The sequence below is a fragment of the Sceloporus occidentalis genome, unplaced genomic scaffold, assembly GCF_023333645.1.
Source record: "Sceloporus occidentalis isolate IW3139 unplaced genomic scaffold, rSceOcc1.0.p SCAF_4, whole genome shotgun sequence".
Classification (NCBI taxonomy): domain Eukaryota; kingdom Metazoa; phylum Chordata; class Lepidosauria; order Squamata; family Phrynosomatidae; genus Sceloporus; species Sceloporus occidentalis.
In genome coordinates, this window is record NW_028316984.1 from 191,972,154 (window position 1) to 191,997,960 (window position 25,807).

The 25,807-nt window shown below is 43.7% G+C and overlaps 1 protein-coding gene across 2 annotated transcripts in view; it reads right to left on the bottom strand.

Annotated features, from left to right (window-relative positions):
* The window catches only part of BRF1 (BRF1 general transcription factor IIIB subunit), a 282,491-nt gene extending 258,736 nt beyond the window's left edge, over nt 1–23,755 (bottom strand). For both annotated transcript variants that reach the window (XM_089522715.1, XM_089522714.1), the window contains exons 1-2: nt 23,324–23,755; nt 6,964–7,041 (exon numbers count right to left, since the gene is read on the bottom strand). In XM_089522715.1, the coding sequence (XP_089378841.1) occupies nt 6,964–7,041; nt 23,324–23,516 (271 nt within the window). In that variant the 5' untranslated portion in view covers nt 23,517–23,755. The remainder of the gene's footprint in view (nt 1–6,963; nt 7,042–23,323) is intronic.
* Between the last annotated feature and the right edge of the window lie 2,052 nt (nt 23,756–25,807).

Consider the following 25,807-nt stretch of genomic DNA (forward strand, 5'->3'; position numbering starts at 1 on the left):
ATTTTTTTGCTTCACCGCCTTCCCTAATTTGTTGTCCAGTAAGACGTGTAAGAAGTGTAAGAGACTTCCAAGGTAATGTGGGTTACTGTGGCCCCTCAACCCTAGGACTGCCCGACTCCTTGCATAAGTTATCCCTGTTATACAACTCTTAGCAACCCAGCACAGGTATAGTCAAAACTACTAATTTGGGGGGGGGGGCTTATTCCCAGGATTTTGTGCATGGGATGGGAGACTTAAAGCAAATAACAGATTGTTGTTGTTGTTGCTGTTGTTATGCCCCTTCAAGTCGTTTCCAACATTGGGTTACCCTAATGCAGATGCATCACAGGGTTTTCTTGACAAGATTCATTCAGAGAGTTTGCTTTTGCTTTCCTCTGAGGCTAAAAGAGTGTGACTTGTCCAAGGTCACTCAGTGGGTTTCCATGGCTGAGGTAGGAATCGAACCCTGGTCTCCAGAGGCACAGTCCAATGCTCCAACTACTACACCATGCTGGCTCTCATTAACTAACAGATACCTAAAGAAAAAAGTAACAAAAAAAATCACAGCTTTTACTCCCACCGTTCCAATCATTGCTGACTTGGCCCAAAGGTGGGGGAAATAAGTAATGTCCCACTAACCCATTTATACACAGAAGCCAAAAGCATGTCATCCAATCCATCGTTGGGCACATAAATACAGACAGTTCTTTCAATACCCGGGGATTCACCAGCACACTTCTGTACATTGCTGGAAAGGAGTTTCTCAGCGACAGAATGGCAAAGAGCCAAAGGAAAGCTCATTGCACAGATTAAAGGCTGCATTCCTCTCTGCAGAGTGAAAGAGAATATCTGCCATACACTGAAAAAAGGCGGCCCCAGATTAAACCACAAAAGAACACAATTCTGTAAGCAGTCTGCTTCTTTCTACAACAGTTTAGTGATGCATTTTATTTTCAGACAGTCTATCTGGGACACATTTCTGTTCTATTCTTTGTTGTAGTTGTTCAGTGGGACTAAACCCACTTAAATCCAAATACTACCAGTTAATAGTCTCTTGGATTATACAATACCCCCCTCCCTCACTATCAGATGATGAAGTGGAGGGGAAATGGTTCAAGGATTCTTTCTGGCAAGCTAAAAGCCTTTGATGAGGGTGCACGGCAACGGACATCAAAACAAAGGGACCCTTTTCAACATTATCCCAGCAGCGTGGAATCTGCTCCTGCGCAAACAGCTCTTCTGTGACCAGAGCAATTATTTATACACTCTAAAACTGTGGAATTGGCAATCTGGGGCTGTCACACCATTACAGTAACATCTAAAGGCCTCCCTCAGATCTCACCAATGCTAACATTCACCAAAAACAGAACAGTGCCCTTCAAGCTATGGTGATGTGGAGCCACTTTTTACCCCATGTAAACTAGAACTAGCACCAGTTGCATATCTGTGCCACTTGCTAGATTTCTTTCTTTCCTGGAAATGTGCCAGAGACTGGGAGGTGACTGTCCGTGGATGAATAGTGCCAGCATAGGAAGTTATCCCATTGCACTGATCCCCATGCTGATTAATTTGCAAGGCTCCCAAGCAGATCTTAAAATATTCTGATCTGGGCCCCATGTATATTATAAAATTATAATGTTATTATTTCACTTTAACTGCCGTAGTTCCATCCTACATAATCCTGGGATTTGCAGTTCAGCTAGGGCAGGGTTGCACAAGATGTGGCCCGCGGGCCGGATGCGGCCAGCCAAAGGATTTCTGGAGGCTCGGCACCCCAATGTCAGGAGGAGGTGGATGTCCTGGCTCCCAGAGTCCTTGCCCAATCGCACAGAGCTTTGAAGGACGGGAGCAATGGACTCTTCCCCCAGAGTTTGCCTCTGCTTCCCAGGCGAGCTTTTGCTGGGAGCAGACTTACAGCTCCTCTCACCCCATTGGCCAGGCAGGCCCAGAAGGAGGAGCGAGGACACCCGCCCACCGTGTTGTCTTCCTCCTCCTCCTCTGCTGAGTCATTCCTGTTTGAGCAGCCTGGGGGTTTTGCAAGGCCAACAGCCTTGCTGCTTGAAGGTGAACGACTCAGCAGAGGAGGAGGAGGAAGACAACACGGTGGGCGGGCGTCCTTGTCTCTTTCCCCCATCCTCTTTCATCTCTTTTTCCCACTGCTGGAGAGGCAGCCTTCTGAAGAGGGGGAGGACAGGAGAAAGAGAGGAGGATGCCCAACCACCACGTTGTCCTCCTCCTCCTCTGCTGAGTCGTTCGCTTTTGAGCAGCCTTGGGGTTTTGCCAGGCAGGCAGTCAGGCCGCTCAAAGGTGAATGACTCAGCAGAGGACAACACGGTGAACAGGCGTCCTTGTCTCTTTCCCTCCTCCTCCTCCTTGTCCTCAGGAAGGAAAGAAAGAAAGAAGGGAGAAAGGAAAGAAGGGAGAAAAGAAAGAATCAAGGAAGGAAAGAAGCAAAGACATGAAGAAGGAAAGAAAGAAGGGAGGGAGGGTAGGAGGAAGAAAAGAAAGAAAAAGAAGGGAGGGAGGGACGAAGGAAGAAGGGAAAGGAAGGAAAGAGGAAGGGAGGAAAGAAAGAAAGAAAGAAACAAGGAAATGAAGGAAGAAGGAAGGAAGGAAAGGAGAGAGGAAAGAAGGAGGCAGGGAAAGAAAGGAGGGAGGGAGGGAGGGAGGGAAGAAAGAATCAAGGAAATAATAAAGTAAGGAAAGGAGAGAGGGAGGAAGTAAACAAAGAAAGAAAGGGAGGGAGGGAGGGGAGAGGACGTCTTGCCCCTAGGGTGACTAGCCTTTCCCTCCTTTTCCCAGACATGTCCCCCATCTTAGCCTTTCTGTCCAGGAGGAGGGATTCCACAATATCCTCTATTTTGAACATGGCTAAGAAGTATGGATTTGCATTTTGCTTCCAGCTTTTATTTGGTCATGCCCCCCCCCCCCAAATTTTAATGTCCTATATTTCACCTAAATGTCCTACATTTCACCTAAAACTATTGGCGGCCCAAACAAACTTAGCCGATTTTAATTTTGGCTCCTACCTCCTTCCAAGTTGGGCACTCCTGAGCTAGGGTCATTCAGAATTCAGAAAAAGTGCCTCTCCAAAGGGAGACCTTTTAACATTAGAGGTTCCAGAGGATTGAACCATGGTGGAATACAGCACTATAATTGTGTCATGTCAATGGGCCCTGTGACTCTTAAGCATATGCCCATCTCCAACATAGAGAGCTTGGATTATTATTTTGGGGATTCCAAATCCCAGAATCCACCAGAGGATACTAGGAGTCACAGTCCAAAAACACCTCTTCCAGGTTCGGATTATGATTTGAACATCAACGTTAGCAAGTCAACAGAAACAGAACTGAAGGTGAGACTGCAAACCACTGGTTTAGTACAGTGATAAATCTTAGATAATTTGCTACATCATGTTATTTTAAATCTTCCAGCATTGATTCTTTATGTATTTATTTATTTGAAGCTATTTTAAAAAACAAATTTAGCTTATTTAGTTGTTGTTGCTGTTGCTGCTGTGTGCCTTCAAGTAGTTTCCAACTTAATGGCAATCCTAAGGAAAACTTATCACAAGGTTTTCTAGGGCTGAGAGTGTTTGACTCTCCCAAGGTCAACCAGTGAGTTTCCATGGCTGAGTATAGAATTAAATCCTGGTCTCCAGAGTCATAGTCCAGCACTGAAACCACTACACTACACTGACTCATTTAATTACCATTGCACAAATCAGTCCATAGTATATTTAAAGGGAGACCTGTTAAGATTAGAGGAAAGTACCAGATTCAGAACACAATTTCTGCAAAGAAAAAAAATAGACTGCAAATGATCATACAAGCTGAGAAAGGATCACAAGAATATTAACAATTTTTATATCAGGAAAATAAGAGGCAACACCCTGAGTTAGTCTGTAAGCTGCAAAGGGCATTGACTGATACTATAAACAGGTCAATGAAAGAAAGCTTAAAACAAAGAGGGAACAATGACAGGAAAATGGACTAGTGTTCATTAAAAATAATTATGCTTCATAGTGCATTCAAAATAAAAGTCAGCAGAATGGAGATCTGAGTGCACTTACGCACACACCTCCCATCCTCCCATAAGACTGGATCCCAGTATAAAGCTTCCTACTATAAATATTGTCTTTTGTCTTTGTGAGGTCAACAGCAGTGCCTTATAGTTGTTGAACTTAATGTTCAAATGCAAACTAAGATGGAGGCCACACCTGAACACAACCACCTTCAAGTCCAACATGGTCATGAAACATATGAAAAAAAACAATCACAAACCCCATAGCAAAAGATGCTGGAATAGCCATTCACACTTGGTGAGTTGAAACTGCCAGGTTTTTATTTAAGATCAGCTTAACGGAACAAAATTCTGTCCAGATCCATACCTAATACCCAGTATCCTATTTTCCTGCTCCCAGTTCCCACTATCCTAGGAGACTTACCAACAGTATCTCAGAGAAAATCTCCCACTTTTCTGAATGTTTTTTTTAAAAATCTCAGGAATATCAGCAGTGGTATCTCAGAGAGCACTCTCCACTTTTATGGCCCTTGAAAAAATTATTTTCTGATGAGTTATGACAGTTCCTCCCCGCCTCCTTTTGCATGCAGTAACACCCTATGGTACTTCATTGTGAAAAATGTCATTTCAACTTGGACAATAGCTAAAACCAAAACCAAACAAAAACACTGCCAGATTTTGAGTAATCATCTGTATTAATCTGTATTAATCAGGACAAGAGGCTGCTGTTAGAACAGAAAACAGAGAGACAGAATAGTTCCCAATTGGCAAAGGGTCAGACAAGGCTATATACTATCACTCTATTTATTCAACCTGTATGCAGAAAATTGCAACTGGACCTGTTTATCTCGCATTGGCCTTTTTAGTCACCAACACGCTTGGACATAGCGCAGGATGAGTCCTTCCTGAATCTTCGTTCACAAAGCAAAGCCAGAGATGCAGAAAATATTGTAACTCAGAGGCAAGAAGAGTGAAGATCAGAGGAAGGAAGTTTAACAACCTAAGCCCTAAGATATGCATATGAAACAATACTATTAGCAAAAACAAACCTAGACAAATAATGGAAGAAGAGCAAGGAGGAAAGTGCCACAGGTGGATTAATGCTGAACATTAAAAAAAAACCGACCACAAAAGACCTACAAGAATTCCTAGATAATGAGACAATTGAAATAGTTAAAGAGTTAGCATATCTTGGTTCAAATATTTATCATAACAGAGACTGCAATCAAGAAATCCGAAGACTAGGAATGGAAAGGGCAGCTATGAAAGAAATGGACAGGATCATACAGTGTAAAGACATAACTCTAAACACTAAAGTGAGGACAATCCAAACCACTGTATTCCCCACTGTTACCCTATATGTGAGGGGCTAGTGCAGCCTTCACTAACAGCAGCAATGTATCTTTAATTAGTTTGAGGAAACTACAATTTGCTGATGCAAGAGGGAGTAACATAACCTGCAGGATCCAGCACCAGCTATACCAGTAGTAACTGTTAAGAGACTGTGAAAGTATATTACTTTTATTAGAAGAAATATAAAGAGCACACACACAAATATAACTCATTCAAACACAGAGCTAATCAAATAGTGGAGTGAAATGGGATAGCAGACTTGGGAGAAGGGTTGCATTTACCTATTCTGGTGGAAGAATCCACAGAAAGCTACAGAGTGGAAAGACTCACAAAATTTGAATGACCATCTTCGGGTAGATGGAGCAGACAAAGGAACTCAGACCAAAACCCAAGAACAACAGTCACGATGCATGGGGTGGGGGGTGGACTGCAGCAACTCTTGCAAAAAGGTTTCATTTGGGGGGGTAATATTAATACCCTTGATCCATTATATTCCTTGGGAAATCAAAAGAATGTTCAGAGAATTATATCATCACGATGTACAGGTCCAAGAGCTGGACAGTGAAAAAAGCCAACAGAAAGAAAATCAACTCATTTGAGATGTGGTGCTGGAAAAGAGTCTTGAGGATACCATGGATGGGCAAGAAGACAAACAAATGGGTTCTAGTACAGATTGACCCTTAACTATCCCTGGAGCCAGGATGACTAAACTGATGCTGTTGTACTTTGGCCACATAATGAGGAAAAATGAATCATTAAAAATGCAATGATGCTAGGATAGTTGGAAGGCAGCAACAACAACACAGTTCCATCCTCCATCCCTCCTCAATATGACATCCCTTCAAATATTTAAATAGGGCTATCATATCACCTCTTAACCTTCTTTTCTCCAGGCTAAACATCCCCAGCTCCCTGAGTCGTTCCTCATAGAACATGGTTTCCAGACCCTTCACAATTTTAGTCGCTCTCCTTTGGACATGCTCCAGTTTCTCAATGTCCTTTTTGAATTGTGGTGCCCAGAACTGGACACAATATTCCAGGTGAGGCCTGACCAAAGCAGAGTACAGTGGCAGTATTACTTCTCTTGATCTAGACACTATATTTTTATTGATGCAGCCTAAAATTACATTGGCCTTTTTAGCTGCCACATCACACTGTCCTGGAGAACTTAGAAGTTCCTAAAGAAACAATTCTCTGGGCATTTGTCGGTCTTCCAGCATGATTCTATAATCAATCTCTGGCAGATGTCGACCACAGAGTTGCATTGGAGGATCTGGAGATTCCTAGAGAGGTGTTCTCTTAGGTAAAAAGAATAGTGGTTTTTTTATTTGCCATTTTTCCACATTCATGGGGGTCCTTCACCCCTAATCCCAGTGAATGTGAAGGGACCACTCTACTTGTTTCTTTCAAATGAGCTTGCCATATGATGAGACTTTCAAGAAGTAACCATAAAATAGCTATCCACCAACAAGGTCTGTTCCTTTCTAAAGCACCCTCTAAAAACCAGTAGCAGATAAGCTATAAACCAATGACAGCTTTAGGATAGAATTATTCAGCAGGACTATCTCATTCTTGTTTTTACGTTTTAAATAAATTATTACAAGTTACCGTTTTGCAGAGTCTGTGCCCGCGATTCCTTTCCCAAGTTGACATGAAATCCTCCAACTGTTTGTGTCTTCCCTGCAGCTACAAAGAAGAAAAAAAGAAAAAGCTTGTCAAATACAACAGATTAATGGAAACATTACAATAAATCTTGGAAATTTCTCCCTTCTAGGCTAACAAACCTTTCAGTCTAACAAACTTCGGTGGCTCTAGACAGAGAGGCTCCTCTTATGCTGATTAAGAATCCATTAACACTCATCATGGCGTTGAAGCTTTCTCTTCCTGTGGCTCTACCAGACATGAGCACATACAGTGAGCAAAATGCGCTCTCATCTTGTTAGTCCATAATTTCTAACAGCCCTAGACAGCATAGACAATGACACGGAAAGATGGAAGATAGTAGAGTGCCCACTCCAATATAAGGAGAGCGATAGCCCTTTAAAGCCCAGCATAGTTTGGATCCAGGTTACCTATGGGATTGCCTTTTCCTGTGTGATCTGCCCCATACACTTGGATCCTCTAGTGCAGGGGTAGGCAACCTGCAGCCCGCGGGCCGGATGCGGCCCGGTGAGGCCTTGGGACCGGCCCCAGCCCGGTCCTGCCACCAGGGCCTTTGGCGTCTCACGTGAGGGGCATGGTGGGGCAATTGTCTATAGAAGCCTCAGAAACATGCATTTATCTTAACATTTTTTTAAAAATCAGCAAATTTTTTCACGTGTCCTCCATTTTTTATTTAAAAAGTGCCCTCCATTTGAAAATTTTGTCCTACATTTGTCCCGGTTTATTTATTTAATTAATTTTTTTTTTAAAAAAAAAAAATTTAATTATTTATTTTTTGACTTCGGCCCTCCAGTTGTCTGAGGGACAGCAACCCGGCCCCTGGCTCAAAAGGGTTGCCTACCCCTGCTCTAGTGGACATTCGCTTGAGTCATCCAGGACTAAGTTAGCAACTGTCAGCCAGAGGACTTTTTCTTCAGCCACCCCTAGACTATGGAAGAGATTCAACAACTGAATACACTGCCCAAATTTAAAATAGCATTGAAGACCAATCTCTTCCAGCAGGCTTATCCAGATTATATTTAAATTGTGAATTTAAATAATGAATTTTAAATGTGGATTGTTTTGGAGTGTGTATGTTTTATTTGTCCTTTTAAACTGTTGCATGTTTTAATGAATGTGTTTTAACTGATGTTGTATATTGTTTATTTGCTGTTGTTCATTGGCTTGATCCATGGGGAGAGGCAGGTAAGAAATAAATATTATTATTATCATTATCATTGTTGTTTTTGGTATCATTATTAGAATATACATGTATACTTACATATACACAGTAACATGTGCACTTCAATAACTATTTTCACAGATACTTGCTAGGGTCCTAAAGGCAGACTTCATGCTCTCTCCTAAACAACTGGGGATTTTAAACCGGCCTCTCACAAGATAGTTACTAGAGAGGTGTCTCACACTACATGCTCTCTTCTTTCATCCGACTCTTTCCCTTCTCCCCCACTCCTGCTCTGCTTCTGCCTTTATAAACCTTGCTTCATGCCTCCCAAAATACCCATGCAGTTGCCTCTAAGAAACCAAAAAGCAGTGGGTGAGAGAATAGGCCTTCCTTGGCATTCAACAGCATCCTAACTCTCAACATGGGAGATTCTATCACAACCAGTGGCTGCCAACAGACTTGCCCTTCAAATCTCTTTAAAGCCAATGCCAGTAGCCACTGCCACAATTTCTCTCAGCAGTGAATTAAATAAGTTAAGCATGCAATACGTAAAAGATCTTTATTAACAAGGCATCTCAAATCATAAGATCAACAACGCTCCCCAACATTCACACATTCCTTCCAAAGTTAAAGAAAGAAGAAAGCAGGTAGTGTAAGACACCTCTCTAGTAACTATCTTGTGAGAAGCCTGTGTGAGAAGACAACATGTGGCCTTCCAGATGTTTCTTGGCTTCAACTCCCATCATTCCTCAACAGTAGCAATCCTGGCTAAAATTGATGGCCACTGCAGTTCAGCAACATCTGGATGCACTGCAATCATCCCTCGATCATTCCACGATACTGTTAGTCCTAAGTAGGGCAGATCACAGCTATAGTCTGACAATATTCTGAGCAACATGGGTTGGCCACTTCTGCCTTACACCAATGCTAATATCTGGTTAAATATATCAATTAAGAGCACCTCATGGAAGTCCTCCATTCAGATGACAGTCCTGAATAAAAGGACTGAGTAAGAGTAAGGAAAAAAATGTGACACTCTTCTTCTTTCATTCCCACAAGGGATATCTAGTGACACTCATTTTACAGAATTTATTTTATTTGTATAACTACATTCATACAGAACCCCATGAATCTAAGGGCTAAAGTTGGCCTGCTGGGTTATTCTAGTTCAGCCACAGGTGAGGGAAGTGAAATGAAATCATTGTGGTCCCATGCCACAATTCTAATTGCTACACCAGCCTGAAATATTGTTTTAAGGATTAGAGAGACAATGTCAAGCACTTTATAGTGGGGGGAGGGGTGTTCTGAAGCACTCACAAATATACAAACGTTACATGAAAGATCTGTCTACTTTGATGGGAAAATAAGAATAGCACAACATGAGGCTTTCTATCAATAGAAAAAAGGGAGTAGCAACACATGAGACTCTGTGTTCAACATGGCAGTTAAAAATGTGCTTTGTCCTGTGTTGTCAGTGCAAAGACAAGTATGGCAACAGGAAGAGTTCATCCAGTCAGCTGAAGGAAACTAATCACTCATCTACAGACAACTGACCACTAAAATTATAAAGCTAGGTCTAATAATCAAGAAGTGGGTCCTTTACAAACTGATGGATGCTGGCCAAACATTATTAAGCAGAAAAAAGATGGACAAGAAGATTGCAAAGTACAGACTCTGAAAGCCTACACATACTTGCATGTAATGAGACATAAGGCCAATTCAGACAGCCAAAGTGGGACTTACAGAAATAGGAATCACTATGCATAAAGAGAGGCTAGAAAGTACTAGTTAAGAACCATGCTGTCATGTACTCCATTGCTACCTCAAAAATAGTGACTCCTCGGCGCAGCAAAAAAGAAGCCACAAAAAGCGGCTTCTTTTTGCTACCCAGAAGCGGCGCTGCAAGTTGCCAATGGCGCACTCGCGGCGTCACTTCCACCACGCAACGTGCGGACGCTAGGCGTCTGCGACATCAAGATGGCGGCGTGCATGTAGAACAGGCACTGCCATTTTGTACGCGCTCTGCGCGTACTAGGGTTTCTAACCCTAGTACGCGCAGAGCACATACTTTCCACCTGTGCGGAACGGGCTATAGTATCTCTAACTCAAGGGTAACCAAATGGCAGCCCACCAGATGTTGCAACAAATGGACAACCACACTTTGTTTAACCCGCTCTAATCAATACCTAATAGTTACCTGCTCTAGCTAATAAAATCTTATTTCTAGTGGTTGTATGCAAGCTGATCCATAATCCTTTTCATCTGAATAAAAATACAAAAAATAATATATAACATCAACATGAGAAGAAGGAAACATCTTGTTTTTGCAAACCATCATTCATTCGGAGCCAGTATTACGCCTTTATCCGACCTCAATCTAAATTATAAATACTGTAATCCCAGGAACAGACACAAATGACTGACTCCCTATTTCACACTCCTGAATTTTATGTCAAACTTGTTGCCTTGAAGATGGTTGCTGAAGTGGAAGTTTATGAAGTCCTTGATGTCTCAACAGGTAACTCCTCAAATCTAGTTTTTCTTCCACTTGTAATCATAAAACAGAAGGAGCACAAATTACTTCGCAAAATTTCAATATTTCATCATATTCATGGAAATGGATCTTCCGTGTGCTCATGTGGAGCAAGAATTCTTGACAACCAGCAAACTACTGAGAGAACAAGCCTGCATGGAAGCTGTGGTTACACACCCAAGAAAGATGCAGAACCCCATATAAGCCATTCTTGACACTAGATAGGGAGACATGGAAAGACTGAAAAGTTGACTTTATGGCTTGTCCTTTCTCTTTCCCTTTCCTTTGGCTGGGCACACTAGCTTAAGTCTGCTCTCCGTGCTATAGTTGGAAGTATCCAGAGACAGCAAGCTTCCTGGCACTCTGTTAAGATAGGAAGAGTCAGGGGTAGGAAACTTAACCTTACAGGTGGTCCAATTAAATAGGCACAGACATTGGCGTAAAACAGCCACCAAACTTACTTTCTCCAAGTTACAGGAGACTTCACCAGCATAATTACAATTATGGTCTAAGTTAGGAAAAATCAGAACCATAGAATAGAATCATAGTCAGAAGAGACCACAAGGGTCATCCAGTCCAATCTCTTGTCATGCAAGAATACACAATCAAAGCACTACAAACAGATGGCTATCTAGTCTGATTTAAAACCTCCAAAGGAAAAGACTCTACCATACTCTAAGGCAATGTATTCCACTGCCAAACAACTCTTACTGTCAGAAGGTTCTTCCTAATGTATAGGAAGCCCATTATAGTATGATCCCCATATATAGTGCACCCTTGTCTTATGCGGGGGATTCATTACAGACCCCCCCCCCCCGCACATAAGGCAAATTTCGCCCCTGCGGCGCAGCATGCACCCCATTCACCATATTAGGGCTCACCATCTGTGTGACCTCAAGTCCACAGATGGCAAGCCCGCATACAGCACAGGCAAGTTGTATGTGGGACTAGTATCCATAATTTTACTTACCCACATCCAAAGAAAATGGTTTTCTTTAATAAATTTGGCCTCAAAACCTGTCACTGACTTATAGTCGAGTACATACAGTAGGTCTAGCTAAGACAGAACTGAATTGATGAAAATTTTTCATTTCTATATATAACTCATTCAGTCAGAACTAGTTCCGATGTGATGTGCCCAACCATAGGAAAGGAAAAGAGAGGGCATTAGAAGCACATTCCTATGCTCTTTGCAGTAACACACAAAAGGTGCTAGCCAAGACCTTCATGAACCTTTGCTTTTCAAAATGATATGGATATTAAGTTTCAAACTTCCTACCATTTGATAAATGAAAAACCTTGGCTGAAAAGTAATCTGGCAATGACTACTAAGACAATGAAGCTGAAAATGTAGATATAGCACTGTAGTAATAACATTTCAGTAAAAGAATATGATTGCTGTTGCTACAGGCCCAGGTTGACTCCAACCTATGGAAACTTTATCCTAGATTTTTCTTGGCAATATTTATTCAGAGGTTTGCTGTTGTCTACCTCAAAACTGAGTGTGTGGTTTGCCAATATTTGGGTTTCCATTGCTATGCAGGGAATGAAACCCTGGTGTCCCAGAGTCCTAGTCCAACACTCAAATCATTACACCATGTTGGTTTAAGTAATATTTTCAGCACCATATCTCTATAAAGAAAAAATTGCCAGAAAAAAGGCTACGCTATCTGGTTCTTTATTCAGCCATAATACTTCCTGTCAAGAAGGCAGAATGTGCCTAATCAACTGTGAGACAACACAGAGCCACACTGAGAAACTCAAGATACTGCACAATTCAGTGGTATCTGCAAGTCACTGCACCACATACAGAAACTTCACAATATTTTTTCAGTCTGAAATTAAATTCTGTTCTCAAGATGGTACTATTCCAAGGTTCTGCCATTTTGCAGAAAAATGAACACATAAGCATTGACAGGTTCAATGCAGCCCCTTATCTCCACACAGATGCACCTCCTCCATCTCTAGGTTAAGACCCATTGGGATGGAAGTCAGATTCTGAGGTTCTTGTCTGGATGGAATACAGCTCTATAAAACTAAGTAAATAAATAAGAAAAATCAATGAAGGCCAAGCCACAAAGTGCAGAATCCAGCATTTTCATAACTGCCAAAATATTCTCTGCAGCATTTCAAGCAAGCCTTTTGTTGCTGTTATGAAGGTCACATACACAGCAACAGGATATCAGAAAAAGCTATGAAGTCTGATACAAGACTGACACCTGGAGGAAGCCATGCAAATCACAGAGAAAATTATGTCTATGTTGGTTATGTAAAAGCAGAAAATCTATTCTATATGGTCCTAACATTTCCATAATTAAGATGCCATTTGTGACATTCAAGACTGAATGCTTCTAATATGACTATAGGCAGTTAAATTTATTATGTGAAGCAGATATTACACAGAATCCAGTTAGTGGCTTATGCTGGTATGTATAACCTTGACATTTTGGTATACATAGACAGGACAGCAAGCACAGTACATAGTGGTTTGAGCATTGGACTGTGACTCTGGAGACAAAGGTTCAAATCTCTCTCAGGGGCTCAGATATGGAAAGTACTGGGTGATCTTGAGCAATGGATGCAAGCTACAGATAAAGAGATTCCACCTCAACATTAGGAGGAACTTCCTGATAGTAAGAGCTGTTTGAGAGTGGAACACACTCCCTCAGAGTGTAGTGGAGTCTCCTTCCTTGGAGGTCTTTAAACAGAGGCTGGATGGCCATCTGTCGGGGATGCTTTGATTAAGAGTTCCTGCATGGCAGGGGGTTGGACTGGATGGCCCTTGTGGTCTCTTCCAACTGTACAATTCTATGATTCTACGATTCTAAGTCATACTTGCTCAGCCTCAGAGGAAGGCAAAGACAAACCCCACTCCTTTGAACAAATCTTGCCAAGAAAATCCTGTGATAAGGTCACCTTGTTGTTAATTGTCTCAAATTGACTTCAACTCATGGCGACCCTATGCATCTACAAGACCCCCTGTCCTCAATTGCTCTGCTCAGATCATGCAGGTTCAGGCCTATGGCCTTCCTGATCAAGTCTAATAATCTGGCATGCTGTCTTCATTTTTCTACTGCCTTCCACCTTTCCTAGCACCATCTTTTCTAATGATTCATTCATTTTCAGTATATGGCCAATGTATGAAAACCTCAGATTTATCATCTTGGCTTCCAGAAAAAGTTCAGGCTTGATCTGTTCTAGGACCCATTCATTTGTCTTCTTGGTCATCCATGGTATTCACAGCACTCTTCTCCAGCACCACATTTCAAATGAGTTAAACTTGGTGCAAAAAAGACGGGGGATAAAAAGCTGGCTTTCGGGCATCTTGGGGGCGTGTGTTGTCTGTAGACCACACCCCCAAGACACCCAGAAGCCAGCTTCAAGCTGCCTGGCTGTCTGGATGTGGGCTAGCTTCCCGGAACTCTAATGGCACAGAATTTATACCCCAGATGCTGTCGGAGCTCCTTAAAGCCAGCTTCCAGCCACAACAGGGAGGAAAAACCGGCTTTTTGTGAGTGCAAAAAGGAGCAGCTGTTTGCCCTTCGTTTTCAGCCCGCCAAAAGGCAATTTGGGACCACTGTGTGCAGTTGCCACAGTCCCAATCCGCCTTCAGAAGAGGCGGCCTGTTTCACGCCTTTCTTTCTATCAGCTTTTTTTCACTGTCTGGCTCTCACAACTTTACATGGTGATGGGGAATACAATGGCTCATACGATCCTCACTTTAATGTTTGGGGTTATACCTTTTATTATCTAGGATCTTGTCCAGCTCTTGCATAGCTGCCTTCCCCACTCCTAGTCTTCTAATTTCTTGACTTCAGTCTCCATTTTGATCAATATTTGATCAAAAGTACGGGAACTCTGACTATTCCAATTTTCTCATCATCTAGGATGACTTTTTGTAGATCTTCCATGGTCATTATTTTTGTTTTCGCAATGTTAAGCATTAAGCCCACCTTGGCACTTTCCTCTTCAACCTTCTTCAGTAATTGCTAGTCTTTGTTTTTTTCTACTAGTAGCACAGTGTCATCTGTCTATCTTAGGTTGTTAATGTTCGTTCCTCCAATCTTTACTCCTCTTGCCTGAATCTAAGCCTGCTCTGTGTATGATATTTTCTGCATATCAGCTGAATAAACAAGGTGATAGTATGCAGGTTTGCTTGACCCCATTGCCTACTGGGAACCATTCTTTTTCTCTGGATTCAGTTCTGATGGCTGCCTCTTGTCCTGAATACAGATTACATATATCAGGACAATCAGATGTTGTTGCACTCCCATTCTTCTAAGAGCAAGCCATAACGTTTAATGACTTTTAATAACTTTTAATCAAAGGTCTTGCTGTAGTGAATAAAACACATGCAGATTTCCTTCTGGAATTCAGTGGTGCATTCCATTATGCATGATATGTTTGTGATGTGATTCCTAGGGCCTCTTCCTTTCCTGAAACCAGCTTGCACCTCTGGGATTTCATGTTTCATATATGGTAGGAGTCTTTGTGGCAGAATTTTGAGCATGACTTTGCTTGCATGGGAAATTGTATTGGATATCTGCAGAATTTTGAGCAATAGGGAGTTTCAAAGAAACTGTAATAAAACCTGCATTATAATTCAGGAGTGGCAGATTTTAGGACAAAAGTGTAAAAAAAAAACTACACAGAAAACATACATACATACATACCCCAATAGCATCCAACACTGTCCTCAGATATGACAGTTGTCTACAGCATCACAAAAAGGGCAATATATAGCAGAACTGGCAGACCTATGACTTCTTTGGTAATCTAAAGACAACAAGTCAAAAACATACACACAGGCTGCAATCCAGTACGATACAGCGTAATGTAGTAGTTCCGCATGCAGAACAATGCTACTGCTGGCCATTCATCAACCACCAGACCCACAGTAAAGTTGCTGTTGCAGCCCCACTTCTATTCTGTGCCTAGGGAGAGCGATGAGAAATTAGAGAACCATCTCATTGTGCACCATAAATACACATGAAAAAAACTGCATCTTCCACTGAAGTCTGCTGGAATTCTCTGGAAGTCTCACAGATGATGGAATCATTTCATGTCTGGCTATGGGGACATAAGCAGACACTCTTCTGATCCCCCTGCCTATGCCACTAGAACGATGCCAGCCACACTCTCCAGGGTTTCTTTCAAGAACACTTTTTTTTCTGTTAGCAAATAAAGATAAGAAAATTAGCCAGATTCATCCAACACAAACACTGCACAAGTGTAGGAAACATATTGGTAGGTAGTAGTCAAGTTGGCCAAGCATGTGTGCCTTCAACTTGTTTCTTCTGACTTACAGCAACTCTATCACTGGGTTTTCTTGGCAGGTTTCTTTACAGGGGGCTTGCCATTACCATCCTCTGAGGCTGAGACAGCATGGCATGCTCAAGATCACCCAGTAGGTGTTTGTGACTGAGTGGAGATTTAAACCCTGGTCTCCTGAGTCAGACCACTACACCACACTGTTGGCCATACAGCAAAGTACAATAGCATCCAAAATACACAAAAAAGTGATACAGGATAGAGACATCTTGGATTTCAGAAGTACCTTTGTTATATTGCTAAGAGAATTCAAATTTTATATCCTGAACTTTGGAATGTTTTGTTCCTAGTACCATATCCCTCAACAGAACAACAGAACAAAAACACCTTGGGAAAATGCAGGCCTCTGACTAACATAGTCATTTTATAATTTTTCTCTCCTACCTGATTTTTTAATACCTTTGCCTGATGGAGAAGGCAGTGGACCTTTGAAAGCAAGCAGCATGTATGCTGTGCATTTTGGTTGGCCAAATAAAGTTATCACTGTTTAGTGGATTTGGGATTTTACTGTGTTTTACTGTATATGTGTATTACTCTAACAGGGTGCTAGCTAGTCAAAAGGAGGCTGCTGGCATTCTGTTAGTCTAAGAAATACATTTACCTTAAAAAAAAAGCCTAGATGTCTACAAACAAAGATACTAGCAGGGTGGAGGCAAAGAAACACGTTTAGAACTTTATTTTTTATACACTACTCTTCCCATGCAGCTCATATGTTATGTAAACTCTTACCAAGCATTTAAGGGATATACTCAATGAGACTGCTGTAACCATCAGTAGAGCTTTTGCATCACTGTTAACAACATCAGTACTCATGAAAAACAGTTTCTTTCCTCAGGCAGGGCTTAGGAGAGATGGTGGCCCTTGGGATGGGATCTTCACAGAACAGATGGGTAATTTCCATAGGACAACTCCCCACTCCTGAACTGGGGGTACATGTTTGCTTGACTTCAGATCATAAACAAATAAAGACAGTTGCTTTTCATTCTATAGAGAGGGTGAAACAATTAAGAAGCTAAACACAGACACCTGAAGGCATACAATAACAAAATGAACACACACATTGTCTTCAAGCTGAACAGTTCTCCCAAAAACACAACTAAGTTTGAAAACAGGGGATGTGCTCCCTTCATATCTTGCTTGAGAAGTAAACTGCTGCTCTTATGATATCACAGCAGCAAAATCAGAGCAATGGGAGCGGGGCACAGGCCCTTGTGGGGATAATATGGTACCTCCCCCTACACTCCCTCAAAGCACTGTCATCTACTTCCATTCCCAGCATACCAGCTCTTTCTCTTAGCCTAACTCACAACTGAGCAAGCAGTTCTTCCTTACCGTCACCACCGTCAATTCCTTAGCAGTGCTGCTCTATCCATATCCTGCTCTTGCCACTATTGGATTAGACTGTCTGTCTGCTGTTTTTCATGCTCATTCTAAGCCTTGAATTATTTTGAGTACTGCAACCAAGATTAACCCTATCATGAGTGGGGCAGTTGCCTCAGGATATAGATTTTAGAAGCCCTAGAACGACAGTTAATTTGTAGTTACTTAATCTCTCATTATACTGCCAGAAACATGGAGTAGATATTTGTGGGATATGAGATCTTATATATTCTTATATATTCCCCATCACCATGTATAGATGTGAGAGCCAGACTGTGAAGAAAGCAGATAAAGAGAAAATCTACTCATCTGATATGTGGTGCTGGAGAAGAGTTCTGAGGATACTATGGACTGCCAAAAGGACAAACAAATGAGTCCTTGAACAGATCAAGCTTGACCTCTCCTTGGAAACTAGGATGACTAAATTGAGGCTATCCTAGGCCCAGGACAGACCGCCCCAAAAGGGCAGCCTGCCAGCGGCCTATTTCCCTCCGGAGGGACACCGCAACCACCAAACCGTGCAGTGTCCCTCCGGAGTAAAAAGAACCCCAAAAAACGGGATCTTTTTCCATCGTCGGGCAGACGTCACAAGTGTGCCAATGGCGCACTCATGATGTAAGCGATGCATAGCTATTATATGCTGTGCGTTGCTTACGTCAAAATGACGGCGCACGTGTACACAGGATGCTGCCATTAGTTCGCTGCCATGCCGTGCTAGGGTTAGGGACCGTGCAGTTGGTGCGTGGTCCCTAACCCTAGAATCAGCAGTGGCATGGCTCTTTGGGACCATTTGTTCCACACCCTATTTTGGCCACACCATTAAAAGGCATGAATCATTGAAAAATACAATTATGCTAGTAAAGGTGGAAGGAAGCAGAAAGAGAGGGAGACCACATGTCAGATAGTTAGATTTGATTGGAGAGGCCATGGGCCTGGGCCTGCAGGATCTAAGCAGAGAGGTGGAGGAGAGGGTGGGCTTGGAGAAGTCTTAGACAGGATTACCATGACTCAAGGTCAACCCGAGAGGAGTTCACAACAACAACAAATGCTATAATAACGTGGCTGGATTTGCATCTTTTGCAACCTGACATTAGGTGAGGGATTGGAGGGCATTATGTGCTCCTCCATTTCAGGCATCAAAGTGTCTTTGGTGAGTCCTGACTGCCATATTATCATTCATTCGGGTTGCCCTTTTGGCCCAGCCATTAGAACTGAAAAGTGACATAAAGGCAGATAAAATCTGCAGGGACACACCAGAGAGGAGTGTGCCTCAACGGCAGAGCAGATGCTATGCACACAAGGGTTCCCAAGCTCATCCCTCAGATTCCATCCTGGTTGGCATCTCAAGTTTAAAGGGCAGGGGGTCAGGAAGCAAGTTGGAGAAAACACCTGCCCGAGGTGGACTGTTCCTTACCAGATCACAAACATTGGGATAAGTGGACAGAAAAGCCAACCTGGACTAAGCTGAATCCCTCTCTTCCACCATCTCCTATTCTTTCCAATTAAAATAATAGCAGCCAAACCAAACAATGAGGGGCTTTGAGCTCTTTTTACTGTTTTGTAATTGCATTCCATCTATGTCATTAACTGTCCTCGAGTTCAGTCAATCCCGACACATGGCGACCTGTGGATGAGACATCTCCAAGACCCCTTGTCCCCCAATGCTCTGCTTAGGTCCTGCAAACTCATACTTGTGACCTCTTTAATTGAAATTATCCATCTGGCAGGTGGTCTTCCTCTCTTTCTACTGCCCTCCACCTTTCCCAATATATATTATCATTATTGTCTTTTCTAATGAGCAATGTCTTCTCATGATGTAGCCAAAGTATAATAGCCTCAGTTTGATCATCTTGGCTTCCAGAGACAGTTCAGGCTTGACCTGTTCTAGGACCCATTTGGCCATCCACCATACCCTCAGCATTCTTCTTCAGCACCACATCTCAAATGAATCTTCCTCTTATCCACTTTCTTCACTGTCCAGATCTTTCAAACATTCAATCGATATCCCCCTGTTAGGCAGCACTGTTTTCAAATCATTCACTCTGTCAGAAAGTAGTTCTGTGAGCATGGCATGCACAAAAATAAGGGAAAAGAAGAAAATGGGAGGGGATAAAATAACCAAGCCCCCTCCTCCCCAGTCCTATTATCCAGCATTTGCTCCTTAATACCAACATTGGTGCAACCAACGTCACCACTATCAGCTGCCCAAAACAGGGGTAGCCATGCTGGCCATACAGCGAAGTACAATATTATTATTACTCCACTTTTCTCCCAAAATTGGGACTCAAAGCAGCAAACAATTTAAAAGAACAGTACACTTAAAAACTTACTTGTTTAACTTATGCTGGAAACATCATAAGAAAAGCAGAATTAGAATCAGAAAAAGGAAGAGTGAGGATAGGAGGAAGCAACATTAACAACCTAGGATATGCAGACGACACCATAATATTAGCAGAAACCGTCAAATTGCCAACCTAGAGAGCTTCAAGAAAGCTGTCAAGACGTATCTCTTCCAGCAGGCCTTCCCGGAATAGAACCCAGCCATGTAACGCTCCCCCCACAGACATATATAAGCGAAGACTCGACCCACCGTTATTTTATTATTGTACTGTTTTTAGATTTTATGATTTGTAATTTTAATGCACAGAATTGTTTAATCCTTTTTTAAGGGGGCGGGGGGGATTGTATATATTGTATTTTTTTTAAAGGTTGTACGCCACTTTGATTGTGGTAACAAAAAGCGGGATATAAATTAAAGTTTTATTATTATATTTTTATTATTTATTAGCAGAAGACATTCAGGAATTGGAACAGTTAATAAGGAAGGTCAAAGATGAAAGTGCAAAGGCAGGTCTGATGCTGAGCATAAACACAAAATTAATGACCACAGAAGAAATACACAAGTTCAATCTAGACAATGAGGAAATTGAAATAGTTAAAGAATTCCCATATCTAATATCAAACATTGACCAAAATGGAGACTACGATCAAGAAATAAGAAGAAGACTAGGAATGGAAAATGCAGCTATGAAAGAACTGGAAAAGCTACTGGAGAGCAAAAACATACAACTGAGCACTAAAGTCAGAATCGTTCAGACCATTGCATTCCCAATTACAATGTATGAATGTGAGAGCTGGATAGTGAAGGAAGCAAACTGAAACAAAATCAACTCATTTGAAATGTGGTGCTGGAGAAGAGTACTTAGGATACCAGGGACAGCTAAGAATACAAACAAATGGGTTCTTGGACAGATCAGACCAGGGATCTCCTTGGGAGGAAAGATGATCAAGTTGAGACTATCGTACTTTGGCCACATAATGAGAAGGCACGGATCACTAGGAAAAACAATAATGCTAGGAAAGACAGAAGAAAGAGAGGAAGACCACAAACCAGATGCATAGACTTAATCAGGGGTTGTGAGCAAGGGCCTGCAGGCTCTGGGCAAGGCACTGGAGGATAGGGATTCTTGGAGATGTCTCCTGCACAGGGTTGCCATGAATTGGGACCGCCTCGAAGGCTGCTGACAACAACATTTAAAAACATATAAAAGTGATGTAATGAAATAAAAATAAATTATTACAATATTAATATAAATATCTCATTAAAATGATAAAATACAGTTAAAAATATAAAAATGTTTAAAACAGTACACTTTAAAACAGTACAGCACCCCAGCCAGTTTGTTATAAAGACTTTGTTTTAAAAGCCTGTCTGAATAAAAAGGCCTTAGTCTGCCGGCAGAAGGCCAACAAGGAAGGGACCATTCTGATCCCCCATTTTAAGGGAGTTCCACAGTCCAGAGGCAGCCACCAAGAAGGCCCTTTCTTGCATCCCCACAAACCACGCTTGCAACGATGGTGGGACTGAGAGAAGGGCCTCCCCTGAAGATCTCAGAGCCCAGATCAGTTCATAAAGGTAGATATGGGCGGGTTATAGACCACCCATTTGGGGCGGTCTGCACCCGCCCCTTCCCTCGGTGTATCGGGGCCTCAGTGTGCAGAGCGGCAGCCGCTGAGGCCCCGATCCGCCGTTTTTCAGGCTGCGGGGAAGCAGCAAAACGCCACTTCCCCGCAGCCTGAAAAGGGGTGTCCTTGGGGCTTCAAGGACACCCTGCGGTGGCGGGGAGAAGGAGAAAGGGGCCGCTTGGCCCCTTTCTCCATTGCTTCACTGGGCGCAGCCGTCTGAAGGCTGCGCCCAGTGAAGCAAAGCGCCGCCGCAAACCAGGAAGGAGCTCCAAAACGGAGCTCCTTCCTGGTCCGCGGAAAGGGCGCCCTAGGCGCCCTGGCGCGGACCGACGATGTCATGTCCGCGCCGCCCCATGTAGAGGCGGCGCAGTTGTGACGTCGTCATGGCGGCCCCCATGTGGAAGGGGGGCCGCCATTTTGTACGGACTCAGTCCGTACTAGGGTTAGGTGGGTGCGGAAGCACCACACCTTCCTAACCCTAGTACGGACTGAGTCCGTACTTTAATGGCGGTTTGTAACCCGCCTTGGTCTGCCAAATAGTGTGGACCTGAGCCATTTAGGGTTTTATAGGTCATAACCAGCACTTTGAATTGTGCCTGGAAACAAACTGGCAGCCAATGGAGCTGTTTCAACAGGGGCACTGTGTGGTCTCTGTAACCTGCTCCAGCCTGGCTGCAGCTCTTCCACCGGTTGAAGTTTCTGAACAGTCTTCAAAGGCAGCACCAAGTAGTGCGCATTACAGTAGTCCAAATGGGATGTAATCAAGGCATGTACTACCAAGGCCAGATCTGGTGGAATGGGCGCTATTGGCGCACAAGCTTTAGATATGAAAAACACTCCTGGCCACTGCAGAGACCTGGCTCTCTAGGTTCAGAGCCGAGTCCAAGAGTACTCCCAAACTGCAGACCTGCAATTTCAGGGGGAGTGTGACCCCATCTAACGCAAGCTGGATCCCTATTCCCTGATCTGCACCTCTGTCTTGCCTGGATTACATGTCAATTTGTTTGCCCTCATCCAGTCCATTACTGATGTCAGACACTGTCTTAGGGCTAGGACATAAATGGGTTCTTGAACAGATCAGACCAGGGATCTCCTTGGGAGCAAAGATAATCAAGTTGAGACTATCGTACTTTGGCCGCATAAAGAGAAGGCACGGATCACTAGGACAAACAATAATGCTAGGAAAGACAGAGGAAAGAGAGGAAGACCACAAACCAGATGGATAGACTCTGTTTGGTGGGTTTGGGATGATACTGTACTTTGCTACATGGCCAACCAACTACCCCTGGCTATGTTTGCTTTTGTGTGGATGCTGGGTCATACTGTACTGTACTGGCCAAGGCAGCCAGCCCTGGATATCATGGGCATATTGCCCATTTTGGTTGGTCCCATTGAGGCCTCCCTGTTCTGTAGGCACAAGCCCCAGCCCCACTGCTCTGCAGCCCTTCTCCAGGCCCTTTGTGCGCCAGGCCCCTCTCTTTGACTGTCTCTAATAACAACAACAACAACAACAATAATGTTACTCTTGTTGTTGTTACCTTCTCCATTATTATTATTATTATTACCTGCTCTCTTTTCTTACTCTATTGTTATTATCACTGTTATTATTATTCTCATGTCCTCCCTTCTTCCCCTATTAGTATTATTTCCCCCTTCCACCCCATTATTATTATTATTATTACCTTGCTCCCCTTTATCTCTCTATTATTTCATTGTCTTCATTATTATTATTATTATTATTATTTTCCTCGCTCCCCTTCTTTCTCCATTATTACTATTACTAGTATTATCTTCATCATTCTCCCCTTCCTTCTCCATTATTATTACTATGATTACCGCTCTCCTGCCCCCCTTTCTTTCCCTATCAGGATGAAGATGGTGATGATTCCTCCCCAGCTCCGCCGCCTTCTCCCTGCCTGACTGGGACCCACCGTCGAGGGAGACGAACTGCCCGACGGCCGAGGACCCTCCGCCGCTGTTCTCCACGAACTGGACCTCGGAGACGATGATGTTGTCCTCCAGCACCGACCCGCAGCCCGTGCAGACCGCGTCGCCCCGGGCGGAGTCCACCTCGATCTCGGAGCCCCCGCACACGCCGCACGCACGGGACCCCGGCATGGCCATGGCCTCCGAAGGGAAACACCGGCAAATGCCGCCAACCGCTCCCTTCCCTCCGCCTCCTCCTCACTCGGGCCTCTGCCGGCGAGAGCCAGGAGCAGGAGCAGCAGGAGGAGCCTCAGCCGGCAAAACAGCGCCCCGTCTCGCGAGGCCTAGTCGCGCCTCCCCTGACAGGCGAACTCGGACGGTTTGGCCTCTCTCTCTCCTCAGGATTTCTAGAGCAACTCTATGGTCACTGGCTGCCAGGCCTCTCTAGGAATTTCTACAGCGCAACTCTATGGTCACAGGTTGCCAGGCCTCTCTAGGAATTTCCATAGCGCAACTCTATGGTCAGTGGCTGCCAGGCCTCTCTAGGAATTTCCACAGCGCAACTCTATGGTCAGTGGCTGCCAGGCCTCTCTAGGAATTTCCACTGCGCAACTCTATGACCACTGTCTGTCACTCATTGGCCATAGGATAGAGGAGGAGGATATAGAAATAACGCACTTTATTTTACCTGAGGGAAACGCCTCTCTAGCAATCTCTACAGCAACTCTGTGGTCTGTCAGTCATTGACCACAGGATAGAGAAAGAGGATGAAGAAATAACACACTTTATTTTACCTGAGGGAAACGCCCCTCTAGGAAATTCTACAGGGCAACTCTATGATCAATGTCTGTCCACTGACCATAAAATGGCAAATTAGGACACAGAAATGCCTAGAGAAGTGTTCCTATCTAGGAATCTCTGCACCTGAGGAAGTAGACTTGGGTCCAAAACACACTGTAGAAATAATCCTGTTTGAGACTACCTTAATTGCCCTAGTGCAGTGCTAGGGAATCCTGGGAATGGTAGTTTATTGTGGCACCAGAGCTCTCTGACAGAGAAGGCTAAATGTCTCACAAAACTACAATTCCCAGGATTCCCTAGCATTGAGCCAGGGCAATTAAAGCAGTCTCAGACTCAGTTATTTCTGCAGGGTAGAAACGACTTGAAGGCACAGAACAACAAAAGGTGACACACTCCTGTTAAGTCCTTAGCCTAACCAGGGCCCCATTCCCACTGGGCTATAAAGGGACAAATCTTGCTGCTAGTCTGACTATGGCCCAGTCACCCAGCAACAAACCCCAGCTCCCAGGACTTGGGGCACCAGAGAGAGAGAGGCTGCATCCACACTCTTGGCACCTCTTTCACTGGCTCTAGGCTATGGAATTCTGGGAGTTGGCGTATGTTGTCGGGCCCAGAGTGGAAGAGGAGGAAGAAAAGGAGAGAAAGAAGAGGAGGAGGAGGAAGTATAAGAGGGGATCCAATTCAGATTCAAAGGTCTTCCCGTGTGTGTGTGTGCACCCAGTCCCACAACAAACTCCAACTCCCAGGAGGGGCAGGCGGGGAGCACGCAGACAGACGCACGCATGCGCCAGAGAAAGAGAGACTGAGGCTGCATCTACACTGGAGAAATCACCCGGTTTGGCACTGCTTTTAAGCATCCTGGCTCAAGGCTATGGCGTTCTGGGAGTTGGAGTTTGTTGTGGGCCCAACTCCCAGAATTCCATAGCCTAGAGCCAGGAAAGAGTGAAAGCGGTGCCAAACCAAGTGATTTCTCCAGTGTAGATACAGCTTAAGTCTCTCTGTCTCCCTGTCTTTGGGACCCCCTTGCCCCAACCTAGCTATGGGCCTGCTACACACGATTGCTTCCCGCAACACAGAGGAAAGGCTGCGCAAATGGGAAAATGATGCCGGGAATGCCAGGAAAGAGAACAAAGTGGGTGACACCCCCAGACCAGCCTCTTTAACATTGGCCCTCCCATCCCAAAATACCCGAATCGGACACCCAACATTCTCATTAATTTACCCCAGATTGGACACAGTCCCTGGCAAAAGAACTGCTGGAAAAGTGGTGTCAGGATAACCCGGGTTATCCACTGCTGATTCGGGTTTTCGCTAGAGAAATCGATCACAGTAGGATCAAATAAAATTGGGGACGATTTTTCCTAAACTAGGATTGAACGTGAGTGCAAATGGGAACGATGTTCCTATAATCCGATTCTTGATTCGCTTTATAGCCCAGTGGGAATGGGGCCAAAAGGTGGTTCACCAGCTGCTGCAACAATAGAAGACATACAGCAGAGGGAGCCAAAGCCCTTCTCTCCCTTTATTCTAGAGAGCAGGGATTTTCAAACTTTGGTCTTTCCAGCTGTTTTGTACTGTAGCTCCCAGGAGCCTCTTCCAGCATGGTCAATAATGACTGATTCTGGGAGATGACATCCAAAACATCTGAAAGACTAGAGTTTGAGAACCACTGCTCTAGAGGGCTTGCA